The 23202-nt window shown below is 42.2% G+C and overlaps 1 protein-coding gene across 6 annotated transcripts in view; it reads right to left on the minus strand.

Annotated features, from left to right (window-relative positions):
* Positions 1 to 2194: 2194 nt before the first annotated feature.
* Positions 2195 to 23202, minus strand: part of SYTL4 (synaptotagmin like 4) — a 66168-nt gene continuing 45160 nt past the window's right edge. For all 6 annotated transcript variants that reach the window (XM_045996245.1, XM_045996239.1, XM_045996243.1 and 3 more), the window contains 12 exons: positions 18462 to 18563; positions 17907 to 17982; positions 17457 to 17547; positions 17243 to 17346; positions 16647 to 16739; positions 14958 to 15136; positions 14563 to 14665; positions 13603 to 13764; positions 9379 to 9487; positions 7016 to 7115; positions 6039 to 6247; positions 2195 to 4063 (listed from right to left, as the gene is read on the minus strand). In XM_045996245.1, coding sequence (XP_045852201.1) covers positions 3915 to 4063; positions 6039 to 6247; positions 7016 to 7115; positions 9379 to 9487; positions 13603 to 13764; positions 14563 to 14665; positions 14958 to 15136; positions 16647 to 16739; positions 17243 to 17346; positions 17457 to 17547; positions 17907 to 17982; positions 18462 to 18563 — 1477 coding nt within the window. In that variant the 3' untranslated portion in view covers positions 2195 to 3914. The remainder of the gene's footprint in view (positions 4064 to 6038; positions 6248 to 7015; positions 7116 to 9378; positions 9488 to 13602; positions 13765 to 14562; positions 14666 to 14957; positions 15137 to 16646; positions 16740 to 17242; positions 17347 to 17456; positions 17548 to 17906; positions 17983 to 18461; positions 18564 to 23202) is intronic.

Raw genomic sequence — 23202 nt, forward strand, 5'->3', positions numbered from 1 at the left:
GGTCATTTCTCCTTCAGCTTTGCCTAGGGGTCCCCAGTGGAAAATTAGAGGAGAGAAGAAAGCAGGCTGAGTGGAGAGTCAGATCTAATGCTTGAGTCCTCAGTATGTACTGAGTGCCATTCTAAACATTCTATCCACCAACTCGGAATCTTCACAAGAACCTTCTCAAGCAGGTCCTGTGATTAGTCCCATCTCACAGATGAGAAAATTGAGGCAGAGAGAGGTTAGGCAACTCGCCTGAGATCAGACAGCTAGTAAGTGCAAGCTGGGATTTAAAACATCAGCAGGCTGGCTCCTAAGTCCATGTTCTTAAATATTATGCTATACTGCCCCTGCCTTTTTGACTTGTCATTTTAAGACAGCTGACTGCTCCAAGCAAAGATAAGGGTTTCAACTTCTCTAAGTAGTCCTACTCAGCACAAGACTTGGGAGTGGACCCAGGAGGAAAGAGGGAACTGGGAACTCTCAACCCAAGAAAATCCACTCTCCAAAGAAGAAGAATGGGATAAAAATCATGAGCCCAGATCAGTGAGGACAGTAGTGAGTCAGAAAAAAATAAATAAATTTAAAAAAATAAAAAAAAATTAAAAAAAAAAAAAAGAAGCTGTTTCCACTGCAGGCTTAGTGGAAATCTCCTTTGTAAAATGCAAAATAAAAAGTGAGGCAGTGGCTGAGTGGACCAGGACATGGAGTGAATGATCAAACTTGGAGCAAAAAAGTCCCTTCTCCCTCTTCCCTCCAGGGAAATACAGGAGCTTGGAAAGTCAAAAGACAAGTTATGGGCAGAAGACAAAATACAATGAGCTAATGTGGGAAATCTCCCGTCAGACTAGGTCTATGGTTCCAAAGGCAAAGATTGCACATTAGTCAGAATAAATGCCCTGCCTTGTCTTTATCACTTACACCTCAAGTGGCAAGCCAGGGCATGCCAGCTGGTCAAAGGCCCAAATGACAACATGAATGACAACTTGAACAGAGTTTCCACCTGGGCCTGATAGAAATGTTCCTCTAGCTTCAAAAAACTGAGAAGCTTTTCTTTTTATTGAGTAGTCAGACAGGCAAGTCAATATTGCTTTCTTTAGGTTAAGCCTCACTGTAACCTCTTTTGCCTTATGATTCAGAAAATCCCAGCCTCTAAAGTAGGGGGAGGGGGTGGCAACAGAATCAAGTTCACAGCCAGACAAGGGGGCTCGCCTCACCACAACCTTGTACAATCTCTTTTTCTCTCTCTGCCTCCCAACTACCCCCATCTCCATCTCCCCATATATCTCATACACACACACACACACACACACTAATGTGCACAAGCCATTGAGTCCGTCAGCTGGTTAGGTAACATCCAAAGCATCCTGATTATCTTACCTTGTAGACTAAACTTATTTCTTTGAGATATTTTAGAAAAACAGAGTCATCGCTTCCTTTGACTCTTCACCCATAACACATATAACGTCCTTGCAGGAAGTAGCATGATACAGTGAAATCAGACCTTGATTCAAAGGCCAACTCTGTTGTACAATAGTGGACTTGACTTTCCTCTTCTGTAAAAAGGGAAATTTTCCTACTTCATAAGGTGCTTGGAGAAATTAAGGAAATGACATATAACGTGTCTAGCATAAAGCTTTGTACACAAAAGACCTTCAATATATATTGATGTCTTTTTGCACAAGAGGTCAAGAATCACTTGGGCTCTCCATAGAAACCCAGGACCTTATTTCTGAGATGGGTTGCTTAGCATCTGTGTTATTTATTTCCCAAAACTAAATAATGGTAGAAGAGGTGAAAGGAAAAGGCCCTACCCCCTAGAGATATCGAAGGATCCAGAAAGAAACACAGCAGAGAACATCTTCCTTCCCCTGTGCATAACTTTCTCCTTCCAGTGGTAGGGGGCTACAAAGCTTGAGAAGGAGTTCCTCTGGTACTTAAGAGAGAAAGAAAAGTGGTGCCAATTTTAAGATGGTTTCTCAGGTCTCTCCATAGATACCAAACACAAAGGTCAACAGGTCAGAACTCAGCAGAGGTATCAGGCAACAACACAGGGAAAGGGAAATTTTCTTCCAATCAGTACAGTGTATGCTTAGGGAAGGTATTTGTCTCTTTGGTTCTTCCCCATCAAGCCACTGAACAGCAACTGCAGTAAGTGAGGACATCAGAGAGAAAAGCCTCAGTTGAACTAACAAATGCAAACACTGGACAAGTGAGAAAGCTTTATTGAAGCACACATACATTTCAGGGCGTGGAGAACAAAGGAGCGAGTTACAGGCCAGGATTCCAAATTATGCTTTCCATTATAGCATCAAGCCACACCAAACAAACCTTTTATAAAACACTCCTCCATCTGGCTCACCTATATAGTAGAAACCACAGCAGATGCCCTTGATCTAAAGGCCCTTCTAGGAGAAATCAGCAGACTCTGCCAAAAGGGATATTTTCTCTGGTATAGACTCCTTTCACAAACAACTTTGTGTAGATACACTTGCAAGGATAAAAAGGTCTATTTGGTACAGTGAGTTTCAGAAAAGAACCTCAGGTCACTAGACCCTTCTTAGAAAGGTCCCAACGCATCACATCCACATTACATCTAGGTCACGTTTAGGAAACAATAGGAAAAATAGAAACTGAAGTCACTTCAAGAAGGAAGTCAGAATAACTAGGAGGTTCTCTGAACACATTCTTAGAGTACTAACAGTGCCCAGTCTGGAGAAACACTGAGCCAGTTTACTTTTTTTTTTTAATTTTATTTATTTGAGATGGAGTGTGAGAGAGAGAGCACAAGCAGGGGGTAGGGGTAGAGGGAGAGAGAGGCTCCTCGCTGAGCAGGGAGGCCAATGTGGGGCTCAATTCCAGGAACCCCAGATCATGACCTGAGCCGAAGGCAGATGCTTAACCAACTGAGCCACCCAGGCGCCCCAACACTGGGCCAGTTTAGACAGTACTTGGCTATTCTGGCTGGCATGATGGTACTTAGACCATATTCTGTGTGGTACCACACCGCAGACACAAGCGCTCAGAAAGATGTGGCACATGAAGGTGAAGATGTCTTTTATTAACGAAATGAGGAGCTCTCCAACAACAGCTGTATCTGTATAAAATGCAAAAATGCAGTACGGGCTGGGAGACATTTCACTCTCAGCCAGTCGGGTCCTATGAGACCACCGAGAAGCCATTTGGGGCATGTCCATGACTCAGTCACTACCTAACTAAAGTGTTTTTTTTTTCCTAAAGCAGCTCCATTTTAAGGGTTCTCTAAAGGTCTAGTGAAGGTGTCTGGAGCTGGAAGGAACTTGGGAATTTTCTTAGCATTTCAAAGGAAAGCATGAGACCCGAGCACTACAAAAACTGCTTAAGAACAAGAAGAGTTAAAAGCCAAGTTCCAGAAATTTATCAAGGTAAAAATGGAGTTAAAAACAGAAATTAGGAAGGAAGGGGGCAGACCTGCTCACCTCTCTCCCATCTTCTCCTGCCTTTAGTAACCCAACCCTGCTTCCCAGAGCCTTGGCCTCAGACCAGGCACACCTTCCAACACAGACCTGTATGAATGCCAAAGGTAGCCAGAGCTTCCTGGGGAAGGAGGAAAAGCGTTGCAAGACAGGAGATTATTTTTAAAAACCTTGTTTTAAAAGATTTTAAGTTAATTAAATATCATAAGGATATACGCATGGACTCTGGAAATATACTAGATGAAGCACAAATAAAAACATTTGGAACAGACCCTTACTCTTGAGCCTACTTCAGAAAAGGGAAAGAGTCTCTCTAGCATAATGAGAATTGTAGAAATACGTGTTTATACACACACACATACATAACACACAAACATACACACACACACACACAACATTATAAATCTTTGCTCTTGGTTTCTTCATGTCCTCTGACTTGCCCAGGACAGGGCTGGACCTGCAGAGAAGGACGGGGACTCATAGGCCCAGCTTCTGTTTGGCCATCGAGGAACGCAACTGCAGAGTCCCTTCTGCCCACGACCCTGGGTACTGTCGCATCTTCTGCCACAGGCTCACTTCTTCCCCAGTCGAGTCCATCCAGTCCACCACTTCCCCATTACTGATCCCTGAGGAGAAATACCAGAGCAGCAGCTGAACAGGGAACCCATGCCTCAGCCACCCCCCCCCCAGGAAAGAGGGGTTACATGGCAAGGGTAGCCATCCCACAAAAGACAGCATATTAGGGAGATGGGTGGATGGGGATGGCCGTCCGGGAACTGCTCCCTAGTGACTTGGCAAGGCTGTCTCTGTGCTCCCGAGACTCGATCAGGAGACTTCAGATTGAAGAAATGAGACTCCAAAGAGCACACAGTGGCTTCAGACCTCTCCTTCTGAGGCCATGACAGAGCTCTTATGTCTAACACCTCATGCCAGAGCTACTACCTTTCTATCACTGCCAACTCGACTGGAAATTAAAAAAAAAAAAAAAAAAAAAAAAAAGAAGGTGGGGGTGGTGAGGGGAGGGAGAAGCAGCAGCTAAACACCTTTTTTTCTCTAGCTATAGACTCCAGGCCTGAGGTTCAGATCAGATGTGGCCTCATTACTACTGTCTTGTACATTCATTTTTTTCAACAAACAATTATTGAGTACCTACCGTGTACCAGGTACTCTTTGAGGCTTCGGAGATACAGTGGTGAACAAAGCAAAAAAAAAAAAAAAAAAATGTCCTGCCTTATAGGCAGCTTACATTTGAATAGAGGAAACACAACATTTACAAGAAAGTCAAGAATACTTCAGATAGTGAGATAAGTGTCATGAAGTAACTAAAGAGGGTGGTCAGTGGTGCCTAGATTAGGGCCTCCTTTAGCTGGAATGGTTTGGGCGCCTCTCTAAGGAGACATCTGAGTAGAACACCGAAGGATGGGAAGGAGCCAGAGAGAGGTTAACAATAATTGCAAAGGTTCTGAAGTTGGAATGAGCTTGCTATGTTTGGAGAGCAGAAAGAGTCATTGTGTTTGGAGCACAGAGAGCTAGCGGAAAAGTGATATAAGGATAGATTATAAAGGAACAAAGGGTCCAGAATCTGGAGGGGCCTATCAGAATGGCAAGAACTTGGGATTGTCTTCTAAGCACAGGAGTGAGCCACCGAAGGGTTTTAAGTGGGGGACTGATATGAACTTGCTTGCATTTGTGAAAACCTCATTCTAGACACTTCGGGTTAAGTGCTTTATATGACTTCTTAATATACAAATAGTATTTAAGGCTGTAGGCATGAAGAGACTGCAGAGAGGAAAAAGTATTCAAGACTCAGCCCTGAAAAACACCAGTATTTAGAGTTTCGGTAGAGAATGAGAAGGCTCCAAAGCAAATGCAGAATCAGTAGGAGCTAAGTATTTCAAGAAAAAGGGAGGGATCAGCTAGGCTAAATCACATGAAAATTCTAGTAAGATGAAAACAAAAGTTTATTATGAGCAACTGCTCAGTGGAGTGGTGAGACAGAAGCCAGATCACAGTGGACTGAGGACTAAAAGAGATGCGAGGAAGTAGAGACAATTCCTTTAAAGAAATTAAAAGGGGGAATGTAGGGTCAAGAAAAGATTAATTTCTGTTTCTTAAAGATTGGCAATATCAGAGCGTATCAGTTTTCTCCTCCAATAGGGAGGTAGAGGGAATGAAAGTGATCACACAGAAGAGAGAGAAGATTCCAAAAGCTTGAGGTTAAGAAGGTTAGGGTATGATCCAGAATGTTTGGAAAGAGCATGGACTTTGCTAGAAAGGCCCCTCTTTTGTTACAACAGGATAGAAGATGGAAATTATCCGTACAGATGCAGGTAGGTTTTTAGATTTTTTTGGTGGTAAGATGGCGGCATCCGTGGCAATCAGGGTCCCATTCATGTGTACCCATTAACAGTGCATGAGCTCAGCCTTCCCCTGAGGCCTGCACATAGTAGGCATTCAGTCAATTGTGACCAGATGTTAACTGAAAGAAAAGGAGACTACTTTTGCTATAGAGAGGCTCCAAAGGAAGGGCTACGGGTATATGATGACTGAAAAATGTGCAAGAGGCCTTTAAAATAGTCAAGACTGGGGACAGGCTCTCACCAGTGCCAACACCCAGCCTGACCCCACCCAGGAAGTCATTGCTGGCCAGAGGTTCCCGGTCCCACACAGTCAGTTCCAGGCACATGTGTTGCAGATCTTCCAGCCTTATACCATTGTAGACAAATGTGTGGTTGTAGTGGGGATTCAGGGTCTTCTTCATCACGGGAGTTTTACGCTTACTGGCCTTGTTCCTCATGGGAAGGAGGTATCTGGCAGAGGGCAGGGAGTAATCAACAACCTACTCAAAGCTGGCAAATACCTGTCTAAATTCCCCTTTCCCCTGGTGCAGACCTAGCCCAGGGAGGGAGGTCGTCAGGCGGATGCTAGCACACACTCCCTCCTCCAGATATCCCGAAGCAGGCTTCCCACTACCCCCACTGGATCATTCACCTGATTCAATTTCTTTAACCTGGAGAGAAAATTAATACAGTGTCATTAATAAACTCTTATCTATACTCAACCAAACATGGGTTTTAAATATTTGATTCCATTCCTCCTGGACAAGGTCCTCTTTCAAGAAAACCAACAGTCATTAATTATAGGCCTAGCCAACCATAATTTGCTAGAGAACTTAAGTTGGCGGGATGATCTATCATTGGGGCTGGGGGAGCTGGTGTTTCTTCAGTATTGTGGGGAGGACAGGCTGAGTTCCTAAATCCTAACAGTCAGGGGATATAGCTTTTGATTCAGGATTCATTATAATAAAGCCGAAGTCTGTAACAAAGGAAAAGTCCAGCCTGTCTGTCTACCAACCCTCCTCTCTGGGAATCCACACTATAGCACAGTCCAAACTGAGCTCAGACCAGGACAAAGGTGGTTGTAGAGGTTGTCCCATTACCTGTTTTCAGGAACAGAGTTGGCTGCTGGAGGTGGTGGGATATACAAGGATAATATCCACAGAGAAAGGTTAATTTGGGCTCCTCTCTTAGTTTCCTTGTCCCAGAACTGGTTAGTTTGGTGCTGGCCTAGGGACTCACCCTTTGACAAAGCTGTCTGAAGTCTCTCCTGATTTGGCAGCCGTCAGGTTCTTGGCTTCTTTGATCCACACCTGGAGCTCTCCCCCTTCCCCACCTTTACCTGCAAGGGAGGTCAGCCATAACAAGTTGATCCCCTCCCCGCTTCAGATTTCTCTTGACCTTTGCCTACAGAGCACCTTCCATCCCTGGCTCCTGAAGGCAGCAAGCTCCATGACAACTGGACCACATCTGACTTCCACTCTCAGGACCTAACAGAGTGCCTGACTTAACTAGTAAGGATGACAGTAGCAATAAATGCTTTTTAGAAAACTGGCTATGTGCCCGATTCTACATTAAGCATTTAATTGTCAAAGCAACAGTAGACAGTTTATCTACTCTTATTCCTAATTTATAGATGGGAAAGTGGAGGCTTAGAGAAGTGAAGTTGCCTGATATTTGTTGAATGACTTAAAATCCCCTATGTGTGTTTTTGATCCCATGCCCACTTCACAGGACGCATCAGGCATCATCAATTTCAACCCCCGCCTTCCATTTTTTTTAAGATTTTATTTATTTATTTGAGAGAGACAGAGAGAGATAGCACAAGCCAGGGAGGAGAGGCAGAGGGAGAAGCAGACTCCCTGCTGAGCAGGGAGCTGGATAAAGGGTTTCCTCCCAGGCCCCTGGTACCATGACCTGAGCCAAAGGCAGATGCTTAACCCACTGAGCCACCCAGGAGCGCAGCCCCTCCCCCTCTGCTTTTTAAAAGATTTTATTCATTTATTTGAGAGAGAGAGTATGTATGAGTGAGAGAGAGCAAAAGCCATGGAGGCTGGAGAGGCAGAGGGAGAACCCACCTCCCATTTTTAATATCTCTTCCTCTACTAGTCCTGTCGCCTCAGTCTAAAATATACAGTAATCTCACCTCTTCTTTTGAAAATCCTTTAAAAAGTGTCACCTGGGTGGCTCAGTCGGTTAAGTGTCTGCCTTTGGCTTAGGTCATGTTCCTGGGGTCCTGAGATTGAGCCCCACATTGGACTCTCTGCTTATCGGGGAGTCTGCTTCTCTGTCTCCTTCTGCCCCTCCCCCTCGCTTATGCTCCTCCCCCCCGTCTCAAATAAATAAATCTCTTAAAAGAAGAAAAAAATCCTTTAAAAGGAAAATCTCCCTTTACCCCTACCTCTCTTTCACCATCAATTACCCTTAAAAAAAAAAAAAAAAAAGAGTTCCCACTCACGACTTCTAATTCTTTGCTTCATTCACTCAGCCTAGTTTCTGGTGAAATCTGGCTTCTGCTCCCACTAACCCACTGAAAAGACAACCTAACACTGATGAGGCCTGTCTTCCCGGTCCTCACCAGCCTGACAAACAGTTGTATTTCAACAGTATTGACAACCTCTGCTCTTTTCTTCTGCAAGCTCTTTCCTAAAATAACCCTCTACCTCATTAGCTTTCTGTCCTCTCTTCATCCTTTAAAGTGTTGCTCTTTCCTACGGTCCCATCCTTGCTTCTCTTCTCTAGCCATCCCACACACCCTTCTTGGGGATCTTGTTGAACCCCGTATCCTATGGATTAGACTCTGCAACAGTTTTTCCAAGAACTTTGGCTTCCCACTGCACCAATGGATCAAACTCAACTCCTTACTGTTATGTTCAAAGCCCTTTTCAGTCAGGTAACTGCAGCTCCACTCCCACATATACAAACCATACCCCCAGCACCACCAAAAAAAGGAGTTCACTACTTCACACTTTACATCCAACCCCACGTTTACCATGCCTTTTTAAAACCTTTCCTCTTGCTATCTCTTCTGGAACTGCTCTTCTCACCCCATCCTCTGAAGTCCAGTTTCGTCCTTACTTCCTCTTTCAAGTTCTCCCCAAATGTAACCAGAGAGAATTCATCACTCCTGTATCTGTGCTCTTTCAACATATGACTGTCATCCTCACTACACTAAGATTCTCTAGGGAGGGTAAACATATCTTATTCATCTACATGTCCCTAGTCACTAGCACAGTGCCCAGTGTGTTCATTTACTCTGTCTTGACCTTTAACTTCCTGTCCCTCACATTTCACCACCCCATGCAACCACCCCTTCTCACCCCCAAAGTTTCTGTTCTAATCTGCCCTCTTAAAAGCTTGCTATACCTGGACTGATACCAAGTCAGTTTAATGGCCTAAAAAAAAATGAGTGCCAACCCTAAGATATTCCCTTCTGGTTGAAAATGATGCAGAAAAGTCTTTCTTAGTAAAGAAATCTTCCCTAGGAGATGATCCAAGAAGCTCTCAATCTTGTCTCAGCAACAGAGCTGGCCACCAGCTGCACTATCTCACAGATGCCCTGTACATCCAGCATACCTCCCAACCCCCCCCCCAAAAAAACTCACTCTTTTTCCGGTCACCTCCAACAGGGAGTTTGGAGGCTGGGATGTATTTCAATGAAACCACCAACTCGCCTTTGTGTGATGGCAAGCCAGTCGGGGACTCAGCACTGATCTGAAACACAGGGAAACCCGACAGGTCAAGCAGGGCTTCTCAGGAGTTCTTGGGACCTCTCACTGAGGAGACTCGAAAATTGACCCCTAGAACAGCTTCATGACATGAGAGAATCCTCCTTATGGATACAACCCAAGGTGCCTAGGCCATGGCAGCCACAGGATTCTAAGGCAGTTCCTTCAGAAGGAGCTGGAGAAAAACCAGTGAAGTTCTTCTGCAATGCCCACTGTTTTGCTACTTCGGGGATACACTGACTAGATTCCAAATGCCCTCAAAGGTCTTCCAGTGAAGTTGCCACACAGACTCACAGATGACGGATACCATGATGAGGAATCTTGCTACCAACACTGTTAGTAAAAGCCAAAAAGTGGAAACAACCTAAATGTTGATCAATATAGGAAAGGTTAAGCGAGCGATTTTAATGCCCGCAGATGGCATCTGGATTACAGCATGCAATCATCAAAAAGAACCCAGGGAATCCATACGTGCTGAGAAAGATACCCAAGCCATACTAGTAAGTCAACAAAGCAAAATGCAGAAAAAGTATCCTGCTTATATTGACATATGTTCATGTTTGTACATGTGATTATGTATGTATATAAATAATGATAATCATCACTTACATAGTACTTACTATGTTATAAGTACTTTAAGTATATCATTTTGTGTCATCCTCAAGATTACACATAGGTATGACACTATAGGTACTATTAGCCCCATGTTACAGATTATGGAACAGAGAGGTCAAGTAACTTACACAAGTTCACACAGTTAGCAAATGGCAGAGGCAGGATTCAGATTCAGACAGACTAGTTCCACAGTCTATGCTTTTAACCACTATACTACACTGCATAGGATAAATCTGTATCTTTTTCTCCTTACCAAAAAAAAGAAAAAGAAAAACCCTGAAGGATACATACAAACTTAACACTTGTTTATTCTCCAGAGAGGAGTGGATTGGGAAAGGAAAGGAAGGAAAGGGGGCTTTCACTTTTGCCTGTGTGTGTGTGTGTGTGTGTGTGTGTGTGTACATATATATACACAGTCTTTTTCAAGAGAATGGTATGTATTGTTTGTATGACTTTCCAAGATAAAAAGTATTTTTTTTAAAGAGAGTTTGCAGGGGCGCCTGGGTGGCTCGGTGGGTTAAGCTTCTGCCTTTGGCTCAGGTCATGATCCCAGGATCCTGGGATCAAACCCCACATCAGGCTCTCTGCTCAGCGGGGAGCCTGCTTCCCCCTCTCTCTCTGCCTGCCTCTCTGCCTACTTGTGATCTCCGTCTTACAAATAAATTAATTAATTAATTTTAAAAAAAGAGAGAGTTTGCAGAGATTTGAAGGCTAGGTAGAATCTGTTGCTAAGATTTGAGCATGCCACAATTTCTAATTTTATCTGTACATTACTTTTGAGGAATGGCTGTCTCTACCACTAGAACCTAAATGGCTGGAGGACAGGAATCACCCTAGTTTTGCTCGGCCTAGTAGGCCTGACACTTAGCCAAGTACCTGGCACATAGTAGGTACTCCACAAATATTTACTGAATTAGTATAAGAATGAATGAATGAATGTCTGGAATGAGCAGCAAGTGGCCTATTGTCTTTGGCTGCTGGTACCAGAACTGCTTTACTCTATTGGCTCTCTGGGCATGATTTTGTTCTTTATGCTTTGGTATCCAGATCATGAGCTGGTACAGACCAGACTTGCCCTTTCACCTGCCTGTGTTCACTGGGGCTCCTCTCACCTAGGTCCTCACCATGGAGTATACCAATGCTGGGAAGGCATAATTCCCACTGGCTTGGAAGAATGTACCACATACCCAGATTCACAGTTTAGTGTATGGGAGAGATACAAATGAATAGGAAGGTGGATTCCAGGAAGAGAACAGGAGCTGAATGGTAGCAAATGGATTGCTGGGTGGGGTGGGGGTGATAGATCAGAGGCAATAAATGCAGTGTTTTAAGTTAAAAATAGATATGTAATGCCAGAGTGGACTTTTTATTGTTTATAAATGTCTACACAACTTATTCATTTCCAGATTGTGAACTTCAGTAGACTCTTAAAACTGGGGTTTAGCCTTTGCTAAAAACTGGTGTATTTTTTCAGTAGCATATTTCTATTCTAGCTCAAAATAATTGCAAAGAGAAAATATCTCCATCTTAATGCAGTTTTTTTTTCTTTTGATGTAAGACACTTTTATTGGCAGTAGTTCATAACAGTTTAGGGTGACATTTCCAGTATCATTATATCAACCATAAGCCTTTGAGAGAATGACTCACGTGCCAGATGCTTAAGAAATTCTACATCTCTGGGGTGCCTGGATGGTTCAGTAAGTTAAGTATCTATCCTCCACTCAGGTCATAATCCTGGGGTCCTGGGATCAAGCCTCATCAGGCTCCATGCCCATTGAGGAGTCTGCTTCTCTCTCTCCTTCTGCCCCTCCCCCAGCTTGTGTTCACATGCACACTCGCTCTCTTTTTCTCTCTTTCTCTCCTTCTCAAATAAATAAAATGTTTTTTAAAAGGAGAGAGATTCTACATTTCCAGTAATATGCTATAGATTGGTGATAATTGCTTTCCTGTCTTTATTAGTATTTAAAGGGGCAGATTTAACATCGTTAATATTTTTTATGGAAGGAAGTAGCTATCAAAATATTGCATGACTGACTCAGCAATTCTACCACCAGAAATTTCTCCTACATTACATTCACATAAGAATGTGAAGATATAGTACAGCATAGTTTTAACAGCAAAAAAGCCAACAATTTATAATATGGGCACATGAAAGAACACTATACAGCAATGAAAATGAGACAGATATGTAAGTGATGGCAGAGAAAGATGTCCATGATAAATAATGAATTGTCAAATGAAAAAAATCAAGATATATGTACATGATGACGTTCATACAAGCCTAGCTGTACAGAAAGGAAAAAATAAAATCCCTCCATGCATATTCATGCTGCTCAATATAAAATCTCTATAAAGATATCCAAGTAGTTGATAATAGTGCTTTTTTCTAGGGAATGGAATGTACTTTTCTTTTTATATACTTCTATGTCATTGCAATTTCCAACCACATGCACACAAATCCTCTTATTCTTAATTTTTAAAATAAGCAATATATATAGACATGGTAAAAAGTTCAAACGTTCTAAAAGGGCATACAGAGAAAACTAAATCGCTTTCTCACCTCAGTCTCTCTTCCCAGAGGCAGCCACTGCTACTAGTTTCCTATATTTCCTTTCAAAAATAGTCTATGCACCATGTCCTATTTTTAGCATTGAAAATGCTAGTGTATGCATCAAAAACTAACAATGTGCTATATGTTGGCTAATTGAAAATAACAATTAAAAAGGAAAATGTTAGTGAAAAAAAAAGTTTACCAAGGAACCTTGCCATTGAACAGTCCAGATCATCAAGAAATCCTAACTCTGTTTTAGAAATTTCATCTTAACCAGAACGACAATAACCTACTGAATGCCCATTAGGTACCAGGCATTGCTTGGCCCTTTGTGGACAAGCCTGCAAAAGAGGAATATTATTATGATCTCCATTTTGTAGATGAATAAACTGAGATTCACAGAAGTTAAGTGATTTACCTAAGTTATTTTATAATAGGGGTGACTTACCTAGTTGGCAAATCCTGGCCTGCACTCAGATCCCAGGCACTGTTTTGGACACTGCTACAATCCTGCCTGAGGTGCCATCACCAAAGTAAAATTTTCCCTGGCTTGAGTGACAAAGAGCACAATTAGGACTCCCTGAATTGTTTTACTTTCCACTTCTTAAGTGAAAAGAGGAGCTTGGAAAAGAAGTGATTAGGAGACACCCAGAAGGTTAGCTTGGAGAAGAGGTGCAAGTTAGGATGTTAGGATATGCCCAGCCTCTGGAATGTTATGAGGCAAAGCTTGAAACACATATGAAAGACTTTTCAAAGGAAAACCATAGCTTCATCCTTTGCCTGGCCTACACGGAGATAACACCTTCAACATGCAAGTGCCTCTGAAGTTACGGTCAAATTCATTCAAAGACGCTACCAACAGCTAGCAGCAGAGGTCCCTGCAGACTGTGCTACCTCAGATTCAACCTGTGTAAGGAGTTGTTAAAGAAGACTACCTTTCCGTGTAAAGGGAGGCAATGATCCAGCTTCTTGTCAAGTTTCCAAGAATCCATCTGGACCTCTGCCTCTCCAAGGAAAGTGTTTCTGCCAAAACGACCATGATGCCAAACTGAGAACTGCAAAGTCCTCTGGGCCAGAAGAGATTCTGGGATCTCGTACTGTGAAAGAAAGAAGTCCAAGATGATTAGTTCATGGTAATTCCTCAGAAAAGATTATTCCAAAATCTGAGCAACCATATCCAAATTCCGTAATCCTGAATGCCAAATTACTTTGGTCCCTAAGTGCTTTGAGTTTCCTCAGTCAAAGCCTTCACTTACCCCCCATTTCACAAAAATCTTCCACATCCTATGGTAGGACCTGGAAACTAAATTTTTCCTTGACTGGGTGCAAGAACAACAGAATCTTCAAAACAGACTGCCACAGAAACTTCTGATCCCAAATGACTTTTTAAAAGGAGATTTGTGGTGGCAGCTGGGTGGCTCCATCAGTTAAACATCTGCCTTCGCTCAGGTCATGATCCCAGGGTCCTGGGATCAAACCCCTGCATCCGGGCCTCCCTGCTTAGCGGAGAGCCTGCTTCTCCCTCTGCCCCATCCCCCCACTCATGAGCTCTCTCTCTCTCTCTCTCTTTCTTTCTCAAATAAATAAAATAAATAAAATTAAATTAAAAATAAATAAATAAATAAGATAAAAAAATAAATAAAATTAAATAAAATAAAGTAAAATGAGATTTGTGGTCTCATGACTCTCCAATTTCACAACAATGCAAGAAAGTTAGAACACTTTTGTTCTCTTCTCTGAGGGGTCAGTGTGTGAACAGATGCCCATGGCCTATCTTCAGACACACACGTGGCCACAGAAAACCGTATCACCCAGTCTTGCCCTGCAGCAGAGGAATCGCTATGGCTCAGCACACAAGACAGAATGTGTTCTACTCTCGGGATCTAGATACATACTCTGAGGGTCTCATCATACAGTGGATTGATGGTGTCCCTCTTGATGCTGGTTTTTCTTTTTCCTTGGCGGGACTTGTCAGGCAGAAGATAAGTCTTCACATATCTAGAAATCAAGGACAGTGTGGAGTCATTTGTTGTTTTTTCTCAAGCCCATTCTTCTCTGCTCTCCATATACAGGTGCCATCATGAAATGAAAATGTCACAGCAAGCCCTCTTAGACATGTCCTTCTAGCATGTTCCCAGCCCTTGTCCCTTTCCCACATCTCTCCATGCCACTCTCAAATACACCTCCTCGTCTGCCCAGGAAGTGATAACCTCAGTTCAAGAGTGCCCACACAGATGCCATGGTCCAAGCTCTCGTCTCAGAGAATCAGTCAGGTTCCAGAAGCACTCACGGGTTAGAGCGCTTCTTAGTTTCATCTGCATAGGCCAGCTGGTGGCACTCCTTCACATGGATGACCAGAGTCTGTGTTTGCTGCTCATACTTCAGGGAAAAGGCAATCTTGCCCGTCACAAAGATGTTGCCGAAGTCGCCAGCTTCACTATAGATACTCGTCATGCTGCCAATTGTACTCTGCAGATAAAGTGTCCACAGACATCTGGCAAATAATCGCTCTTCCCACATTGCTCACATTTTTCCCTTACAACAAAGCCATAGTCCCTGAACAAAACAAAATCTTCAGAAGCCCCAGAGGATGAGACAGTGCATAGCACGTCAGCAACTGCTAAGCTTAATAATCAGTGTATGGCTCACCTGAGCTCTTAGCTTCTCTTCTTCCCCTCTTTTTACAAATTTTATTTTTAGTTTTCACCTGTCCCAGAAGGTAGACAAGGAGTATGGGTAAGATGAAACTATTCTTCTGGTCATGTTATATATGCTAACACGTTGACTAGCAGGGGCCAGTTACTTATTAAAACAAAGTACCTTAATTATATGTGGGTTTCTTTTTTATTTAAATTTTAGTGAACATACAATGCAATATTGGTTTCTGGAGTAGAATTCAGTGATTCCTCACATATGTATAATACCCAGTGCTCATCACAACAAGTGCCCTCTGTAATACCCATCAACTATCTAGCCCATCCACCACCCACCTCCCTCCACCTACCCTCAGTTTGTTTTCTATCCTTAAGAGTCCCTTATGGCTTGTTTCCCTCTCTCCTTTTTTTTCCTTTTCCCTCTTGCCATATGTTCATCTGTTTTGTTTCTTAAATTCCACATCTGAGTGAGATCATATGGTATTTGTCTTTCTGTGAGCTACTTAATTTCACTTGGCATAATATACTCTAGCTCCATCCATGTTGTCACAAAAGGCAAAATTTCATTTTTTGATGGCTGAGTAATATTCCACTGTGTGTGTGTTTCTCTGTATGTGTCTGTGTGTTTCTTTTACCTGCCTTAGCCCTATTAAGATCTATAGAAAAAAGTGATTGTGTCAGATTTGGGAGGGAAATCCCACCAGAGGTGAAAAGACTTCTTCCTCTCAGGTAGGAATCAGCTCTGTAAGCCTGCCATTCTATTCCTGTGTGGGAGTAGGAGCAAACCCCAATCACCTTAGCTCCTAACTCTCTGTCTGTCCCCTAAACACCAATCTTCATAGTTCTGACAGAACTAGGCCCTAATTCTTAAATGTGCCTTTAACTTCATGATTCTGATTGATATTGCTGCTCTTCAATCATACCGTGATGCAAATTAACCCTGCCAGGGCCCCTCTCGTTACAATGCTCATAAATGTGAGATTTGGAGTAGACTCTGATGAAGAAATATTACCTTGCTCACTTCAGTCCTCTTATCTTTTTAGGGAAGTCATGGTTTACTGTTCACAAAGCTCCGATCAAGAACATCTCTAGCCCAAATTGCCTAATTACCTGACTATTTCCAGGGCAGAGGTGGAGGAAAGTCACCTAGCTGTGCCCTACGTAACTACGGTCTAAACTGAGGATATGAATAGACAAATGCATCTCACTCACCTGGAAAGAGAGACTAGGATGATTTCCCCAGGTCCTGACTCTGCTCTAGACAGATACTTCCTTCATTCCTGGTACCCCAACATGTCTGTAGCCACAGGACTAATAGAACTTACCATGGAGGAACCACTTCGCATGCTGCTTCTGGCCAGCTTCTGACGATGCAGCTTCACCAGATGGTCAATATCTTCTTCTTCCTCTTCCTCTTCCTGGAACAGTAAATATAGATTCAGAGTTAATAAAGTCAGAAAAAGTTCAAAGACTAATAAACTTCCTTGAGTGGGAGCCATAATTATTGATCATCTCTGAGGTGTCATGCGCACATGCATGCACATTATCCTTATTTTAGGTCTTCCATTTCAGGCTTCAAAACTATATTCCCACCGTCTTTCTCCAATCTCAAAAGAACAAGATAAGAATATCTCTTTCCCATTCGACTGCCCCAATCCAAACATCCCTTTACATTTTTATCAAAATAAGTATTTGAACTCCCAACTATATATCAAGCAACATATTAGAAGATAAAGAGAAAGTGAGGACAATCTTTTTCTTTAAGGAATTCAGCAACCAGATTTACTTTAGGCATTCGGAGGAATCAAGATTCATGTTGCCTTTTCGTAAAGAATTAAATAGGTTGATTAAGAGTATTGAGTACTAAGGTCAGCTCTAGATTTATACAATTTCATATAGTGACCAATACAAGGGTACTTACCATATCTATACTGAGGCCTGGGACAGATTTGCTTCTGTCTCCCAAGGAGCCACTTTCATGTCCCACATCTTCTGGGCGAAGATCAGTCACAGATTTAGTATATTCTGAATGGAAGACCAAAAACCCAAGCATAAGAGACCTACTCTTTTCCATACCAAGAACACATCCAGGGTACACAGGACTTCAATCTCAAAGGCCATAAAGGGAAACCTACCTGAAGGCCTGAGGATTTTTCTGGTGTTCTTCTTAAATATCATTTCACCTTCATCAATAGATACCATGTTTTGACCCCCAGGCTGAGTTTCCTAGGAAGGAATAAGGGCAAGGAAATGGAAAAGGATTGTAGGGTAGGTGGAAGAATGGAGAAAGGGAAAAGAGCCTTAAGAAGAACAAGGCTCAGATTTTTGTTATACTATACAAAGTTAAAGGAAAGATTAATTTAACCTTAGGAATTTAATTTAATCCTAGGAAGTAATATGAAACATATTTTCTCATGTTTTAACCAAAACCTTGAGTGCTCCCAAGTGAATCTGAACTGAAATCTGTTTTGTTGAATTCTTGATGTAAACTGCTCCTGAGAAAGGAGAAAGAAAGCGAGAAAATAGAGAGAGAGAGAACGAGAGAGAGAGAAACTGATCCCAACTGACCAATAACTAAAGCTTACCTTTTCCACTTGAGATGCAGGGGCAGACATCTTCTTCCATTCCGGAAAGAGTCCAGATTTATCCAGAGAGTCTCTCCTGGAGGTAGATAGAGAAGTTACAACAAAATCACTTCCTTACCTTCCCAGTCTATGGAAGCTCTATGGAAGGAGATCTACTGGCTTGGGGTCACTGTAGTAACCAAATCCAGAAGGTAATACTCCACATCTGATTTGTCTTGAAGGAATGCAGACAATCAGATAAGCAACTTTGCACAAACACACTCACTCCTCTATTCCTAAGGGACATCAGGGGCAGTTGCTACTGGTCCAAGAAGACTCCTTCAAGATGCAGCAGCCTGTGGAAATTAGTGTGCCCCAGAAGGCTGTGCTCAGAGCCAACAGTGGATGTACTACTGACAAGACTTGTGGTGAGGTCAGAGAAAATACTTCATTTGACCTGCTGAGGACAGAAGTCAGCCACAGTGAAGCTACATTACAGGAGCCCTGCATCCTGAACCAGACAACAAAATGGAGACTTGGGATGAGTGGAGGTACAGGGACTCGTAGGGATTTCACCTTGACAGGCTATCCGAGTCAGCTGTGTAGCTATCCAGACTCTCATTCTCAGCCTCCAGTGCACTCCTTCCGCTTTTTGGCTTGGGCACTTCAAACAGCACACTAGAATAAAAACCAAGAGCTGACATGTAGAGGAAATGGACTCTCCTGCCGGGAGTCGGGCTTCCTTCCAGCCCATTCACACTGGTAGCCTGAGTGATCTTTCTAAGATAAATATCTGAGTATACTTTAAAAACTGTTCAGCAGTTCCTCCTTGCTGTTGGGATTGAGTTCAAACTCCTCACCATGGCAAGACAACCCTTAGGATTTTGCACCCTGCTCATTTCTCCAGACTCATCTCCACCCTCCTTGTACATTTCCAGAATGATTAAACTCTTTTGTTTCCTTGAATATGCCAAAGTTCTCCCTTTTACTCTTTTCTCTGCCTGGGATGTTCTTTTCACAATGACCATTTTCCTCACCTGGCTAAATCAACTCCTTCTTCAGGTCTCTCCTATGTTAATTCCTCTAGATGTCTCTATGTCCCCACTGCAAGTCTGGATTAGTTACCTTCCTATATGCTCCAAAAGGGCCCTGATTTCTTAGTAGCAGTCATCACATATGTAATTATCTATGTCTTTTAAACAAATTATTTAATTTACCCAATAATTGAAACAAAGGACTTATTTACTGTTTTTCTCCTTCATTAGACTAAGTTCTCTGAGATCGGTAACCACATATCTTGTTCACTGCTGTGTTCCCCATGCCTACAAGAAAAACCACCTTACAGTGGGCACTCCTGTATTTGTTGACTGAATCCCCTCAGTGGGGCTTAAAGTAGACACATAAATAAGAAGTATGTTTCAAAGACCATATTCAAAAGATCAGCATTCTTTCTCAGCTTTACGGATGACCCTGGGCATTCAAAACAGCAGTCCTCATTGCTAAAGAGGAGGACACCATTCCTGGGCCTCAAGGAATTTGTAAGAGCAGTAAGGAAAAGGGAAAAATCATTCTTCCTCAAGAATATCAATTAATTTCACTTCGCTGCCAGGACACAACACTCTCCTGGTCCTCTGACCTTGTTGCAGTCCCCTTCTCAGGTTCATTTGCTGGTCCTTCAGCTCCTAAACCTCCAATTTTCGGATTGTGTCCAGGCTTATTTCTTAGGCCGCTTCCCATCACTATCTAGAATTATCCCTAAATGATCTCATCTAGTTTCATGGCTTTAAATATCCTCTATAAACCAGTAACTCCTAAATTTATCTCTCATTCAAACACCAGGCTTGGATTTCCAGCAGCCTACTTAACATCCCTACTTGGATGTTTCAGACACAGCAAGTGTAAGACTAAGGCCCTAATCCTCCCCAAACCTGTTCTTCCATCAATTTCATCAAATGACAATTTCCTCCTTTCATTTTTCTTGTTCAAAAATCTTAACAGTTTCCCTTAACTCCCCTCATTCTCTCACAATACAAACCCAATCTATTAGCAAATACTGTTGGCTCTGTCTTCAATTATGTCTAGAATCTGACCAGTTCTTAGTCCCTCCACTGCCATTACTTTGGTCCAAACCACAATCATCTAGCTACTGGTCATGATATGGTCACAACAGCCTCCTGACTGAACTCCCTACTTTTACCCTGTCCCTACATAATCTATCCTCGATAGGATAGTCAAAATATAAATCCAGGGGCTTTTAAAATATAAATCCAGGGGCTCCTCAAGGAGCCTGCTTCTCCCTCTGCCTGCCACTCCCCCCTGCTTGTGCTCTCTCTCTGACAATAATAATTAATAATTAATAATTAATTAATAAAATCTTTAAAATAAATGAATTTTTAAAATAAAATATAAATCCAGAATAGAATTACGATATGACCCAGCAATTCCACTTCTAGGTATATACCCAAGAGAACTGAAAACATGTGTTCACACAAAAACTTGTGCATTGAATGTTTAGACCAGCATTATTCACAATAGCCAACAGGCAGAAACAGTCTAAATGTCTACCAATGGAGGAATGGATAAACAAAACATGGTATATCCATATAATGAGATATTCCTGTCAATAAAAAGAAATAAAGTTCTGATCCACACTACAACATGGGTGAAACTTGAAAACATTACACAAGGTGAAAAAAGCAAGATGTATTTTATATGACTCCATTTATATGAAATACCCAGAGTAGGCAAAACTGCAGAGAGACAGAAAGCAGACTGGGGACTGGAGGAAATGGGGAACAACTGCTTAATGGGTACAGGGTTTCTTTCTTTAGTGATGAGAATGTTCTGAAGTGACCATGGCGATGGTTGCACCACATTCTGAAAGTACTAAAAGCCACTGAGTGGTGTGCCTTAAAATTGCAAAAATGATGAATGGTACATTATGTGATTTTTACCTCAATTTAAAAATAGAAAAAAATATATATATCTTGTCACTCAGAGTGAAAGACAGAGTCCTTACAAGTGCCAAAAAAGTCCTACATGATCTGCTTCTCAGCCTTTTTCATCCCCCCAGATGCTTCCCATCTGCTTCTCATCCTTGCTGTCCTCATCTCCTGCCACTCACTACCTTGCTCACTCGGTTCCAGATTACACAAACACGCCAAATACAAACTCACCTTAGGCTCTTTATACTTTCTGCTTTCTCAGCCCACAATGCTTTTCCCGCAAGTGGGTTTGCTCCCTCGTTTGCTGCATGTCCTTGCTCAGATATAACCGTATTATTAAGACTTTTCCCTAAGTAGAACAGCATGGTACACAACGTGTTTTCCTGGCACTCCCTATCCCTTTAGCCCACTTCATTTTCTCCATAGCACTTGTCAACATCTGATTTGATATATTCATCTACTTACTGTCGTGTCTCCCCATCCCCAAATCTAAGCTTCTCAAGCAAGGGACTTCCTTGTATTTACCAGTGTATCCCATGGCCTAAAACAGTGCCTGACAAATAGCAGGCATTCATAGACATTTGTTTAAAAAATGCATGAACTATGGGGTGCCTGGGTGGCTCAGTGGGTTAAGCCACTGCCTTCAGCTCGGGTCATGATCTCAGGGTCCTGGGATCAAGCCCCGTGTCCGGCTCTCTGCTCAGCAGGGAGACTGCTCCCCGCCCCCCGGCTTGCCTCTCTGCCTACTTGTGATTTCTCTCTCTGCTAAATAAATAAATAAAATCTTTTTAAAAAAATAAAAATTAAAAATGCATGAACTAATACACAAAGAACAAAGTACCCAGAAAAAAAAGAACAAAATAACCAGAATCTATAATGTCTTAGGCAGTAAAGAATAAAGATTCCAAGTTATCACATGATGTTTGCAATCGCTTTATGAAAATAGACAGCAGGGGTTGAAATCCTAGGGCCTGCAAGAGGTAAAACGGTGGTCATTTCTTAAGAAATATTTTAGCTTTATAGTCCAAGGTACAGCAGGGAAGTTGATTTCGTTTTTACTTTAGAATTGTTCTTTTTTCCCCCTTTGCTCCAATGAATAAAGATCCCAATGCAGAACCCTTCCTCCAGAGAGGCAGTTTAACAATAGCTCATGGAGTGTGTTTTCTGCTTGTATTTTTTCCTAAAGATGAATATGTACTAATCCAGAGCTGATACAAATAACCGTAGGGCAAAAAGGCAATTATTGACATCTGTGCAGTAAAAAATAGACTAAGAGATGGGAGTCCTGGGCTCTAACTATCTGTATGATCACAGGTAAATCACTTATCTGGCTTTCTTTTCTGTAAAAGGAAGAGGGCTGAATTTGATTACCTCTGAGTCTCCATAATTTTATGGCAAAGATCATTTATGGCCACTTAATATGCTTCCATGTTTAGGATAAATAAGTCTTCTGGGCCCAATGAGACAAGAGGTCATAGATAGCCAGAAGCAGCGGATTTCAGAAATTACATTCTGACCAATGATGTCAGATGTGTTAATCGGATTCGGGAAATAAAAGCCGTTTTTTAGCCTTATCCAAAGGGAAAAAGGGATAAACTTGCAGTATATACACACAATGAAACACCATAAAGATGGCAAAAAGAGTGAAAGAGACACTTGGTGTGGACATGGAAAGATATGAATGTTAGATTTTTCTACAATTGTCCCTTTTTTTTTTAGATTTATTTATTTATTTGACAGACAGATCACAAGTAGGCAGAGAGGCAGGCAGAGAGAGAGAGAGAGAGAGGAGGAAGCAGGCTCCCCGCCGAGCAGAGAGCCCCATGCAGGGCTTGATCCCAGAACCCCGAGACCATGACCTGAGCCGAAGACAGAGGCTTTAACCCACTGAGCCACCGAGGTGCCCCACAATGTTCCTTTTACACCTTGAGTTATAACTGACATAAGTAAACGGCAAGCACTTAAGTGTGCAATTTGGTGAGTTTTAACATATACATACACTTGTGAAACCATCACAGCAATTAAGTGAGTGAATTCATCTATCACTCTCAAAGGTTTCCTCTTGCTCCTTCATATCCTTTCCCCCTCTCCTTGCCTCTGTCCCCAGACAGAAAGTGCTGATCTGCATTCTGTCACTAAAATGTGGGTTGAGTTTTCTGGAATTTTATATAAATAGAATCATATAGTATGTCCTCTCTTTTGTTTGGCTTCTTTCACTCAGCATGATTATTTTGAGGTTCACCCATGTTATTGTTTGAACCAACAGTTTATTCCTTTTCATTGCTGAGTAGTATTCCACTGTATAAACCAACCACAATTTATCCCTTCACCTGTTAATAGACGTTTAAGTTGTTTTCAGATTTTGGCTATTG

This window comes from Meles meles, chromosome X (genome assembly GCF_922984935.1).
Source record: "Meles meles chromosome X, mMelMel3.1 paternal haplotype, whole genome shotgun sequence".
Lineage (NCBI taxonomy): Eukaryota > Metazoa > Chordata > Mammalia > Carnivora > Mustelidae > Meles > Meles meles.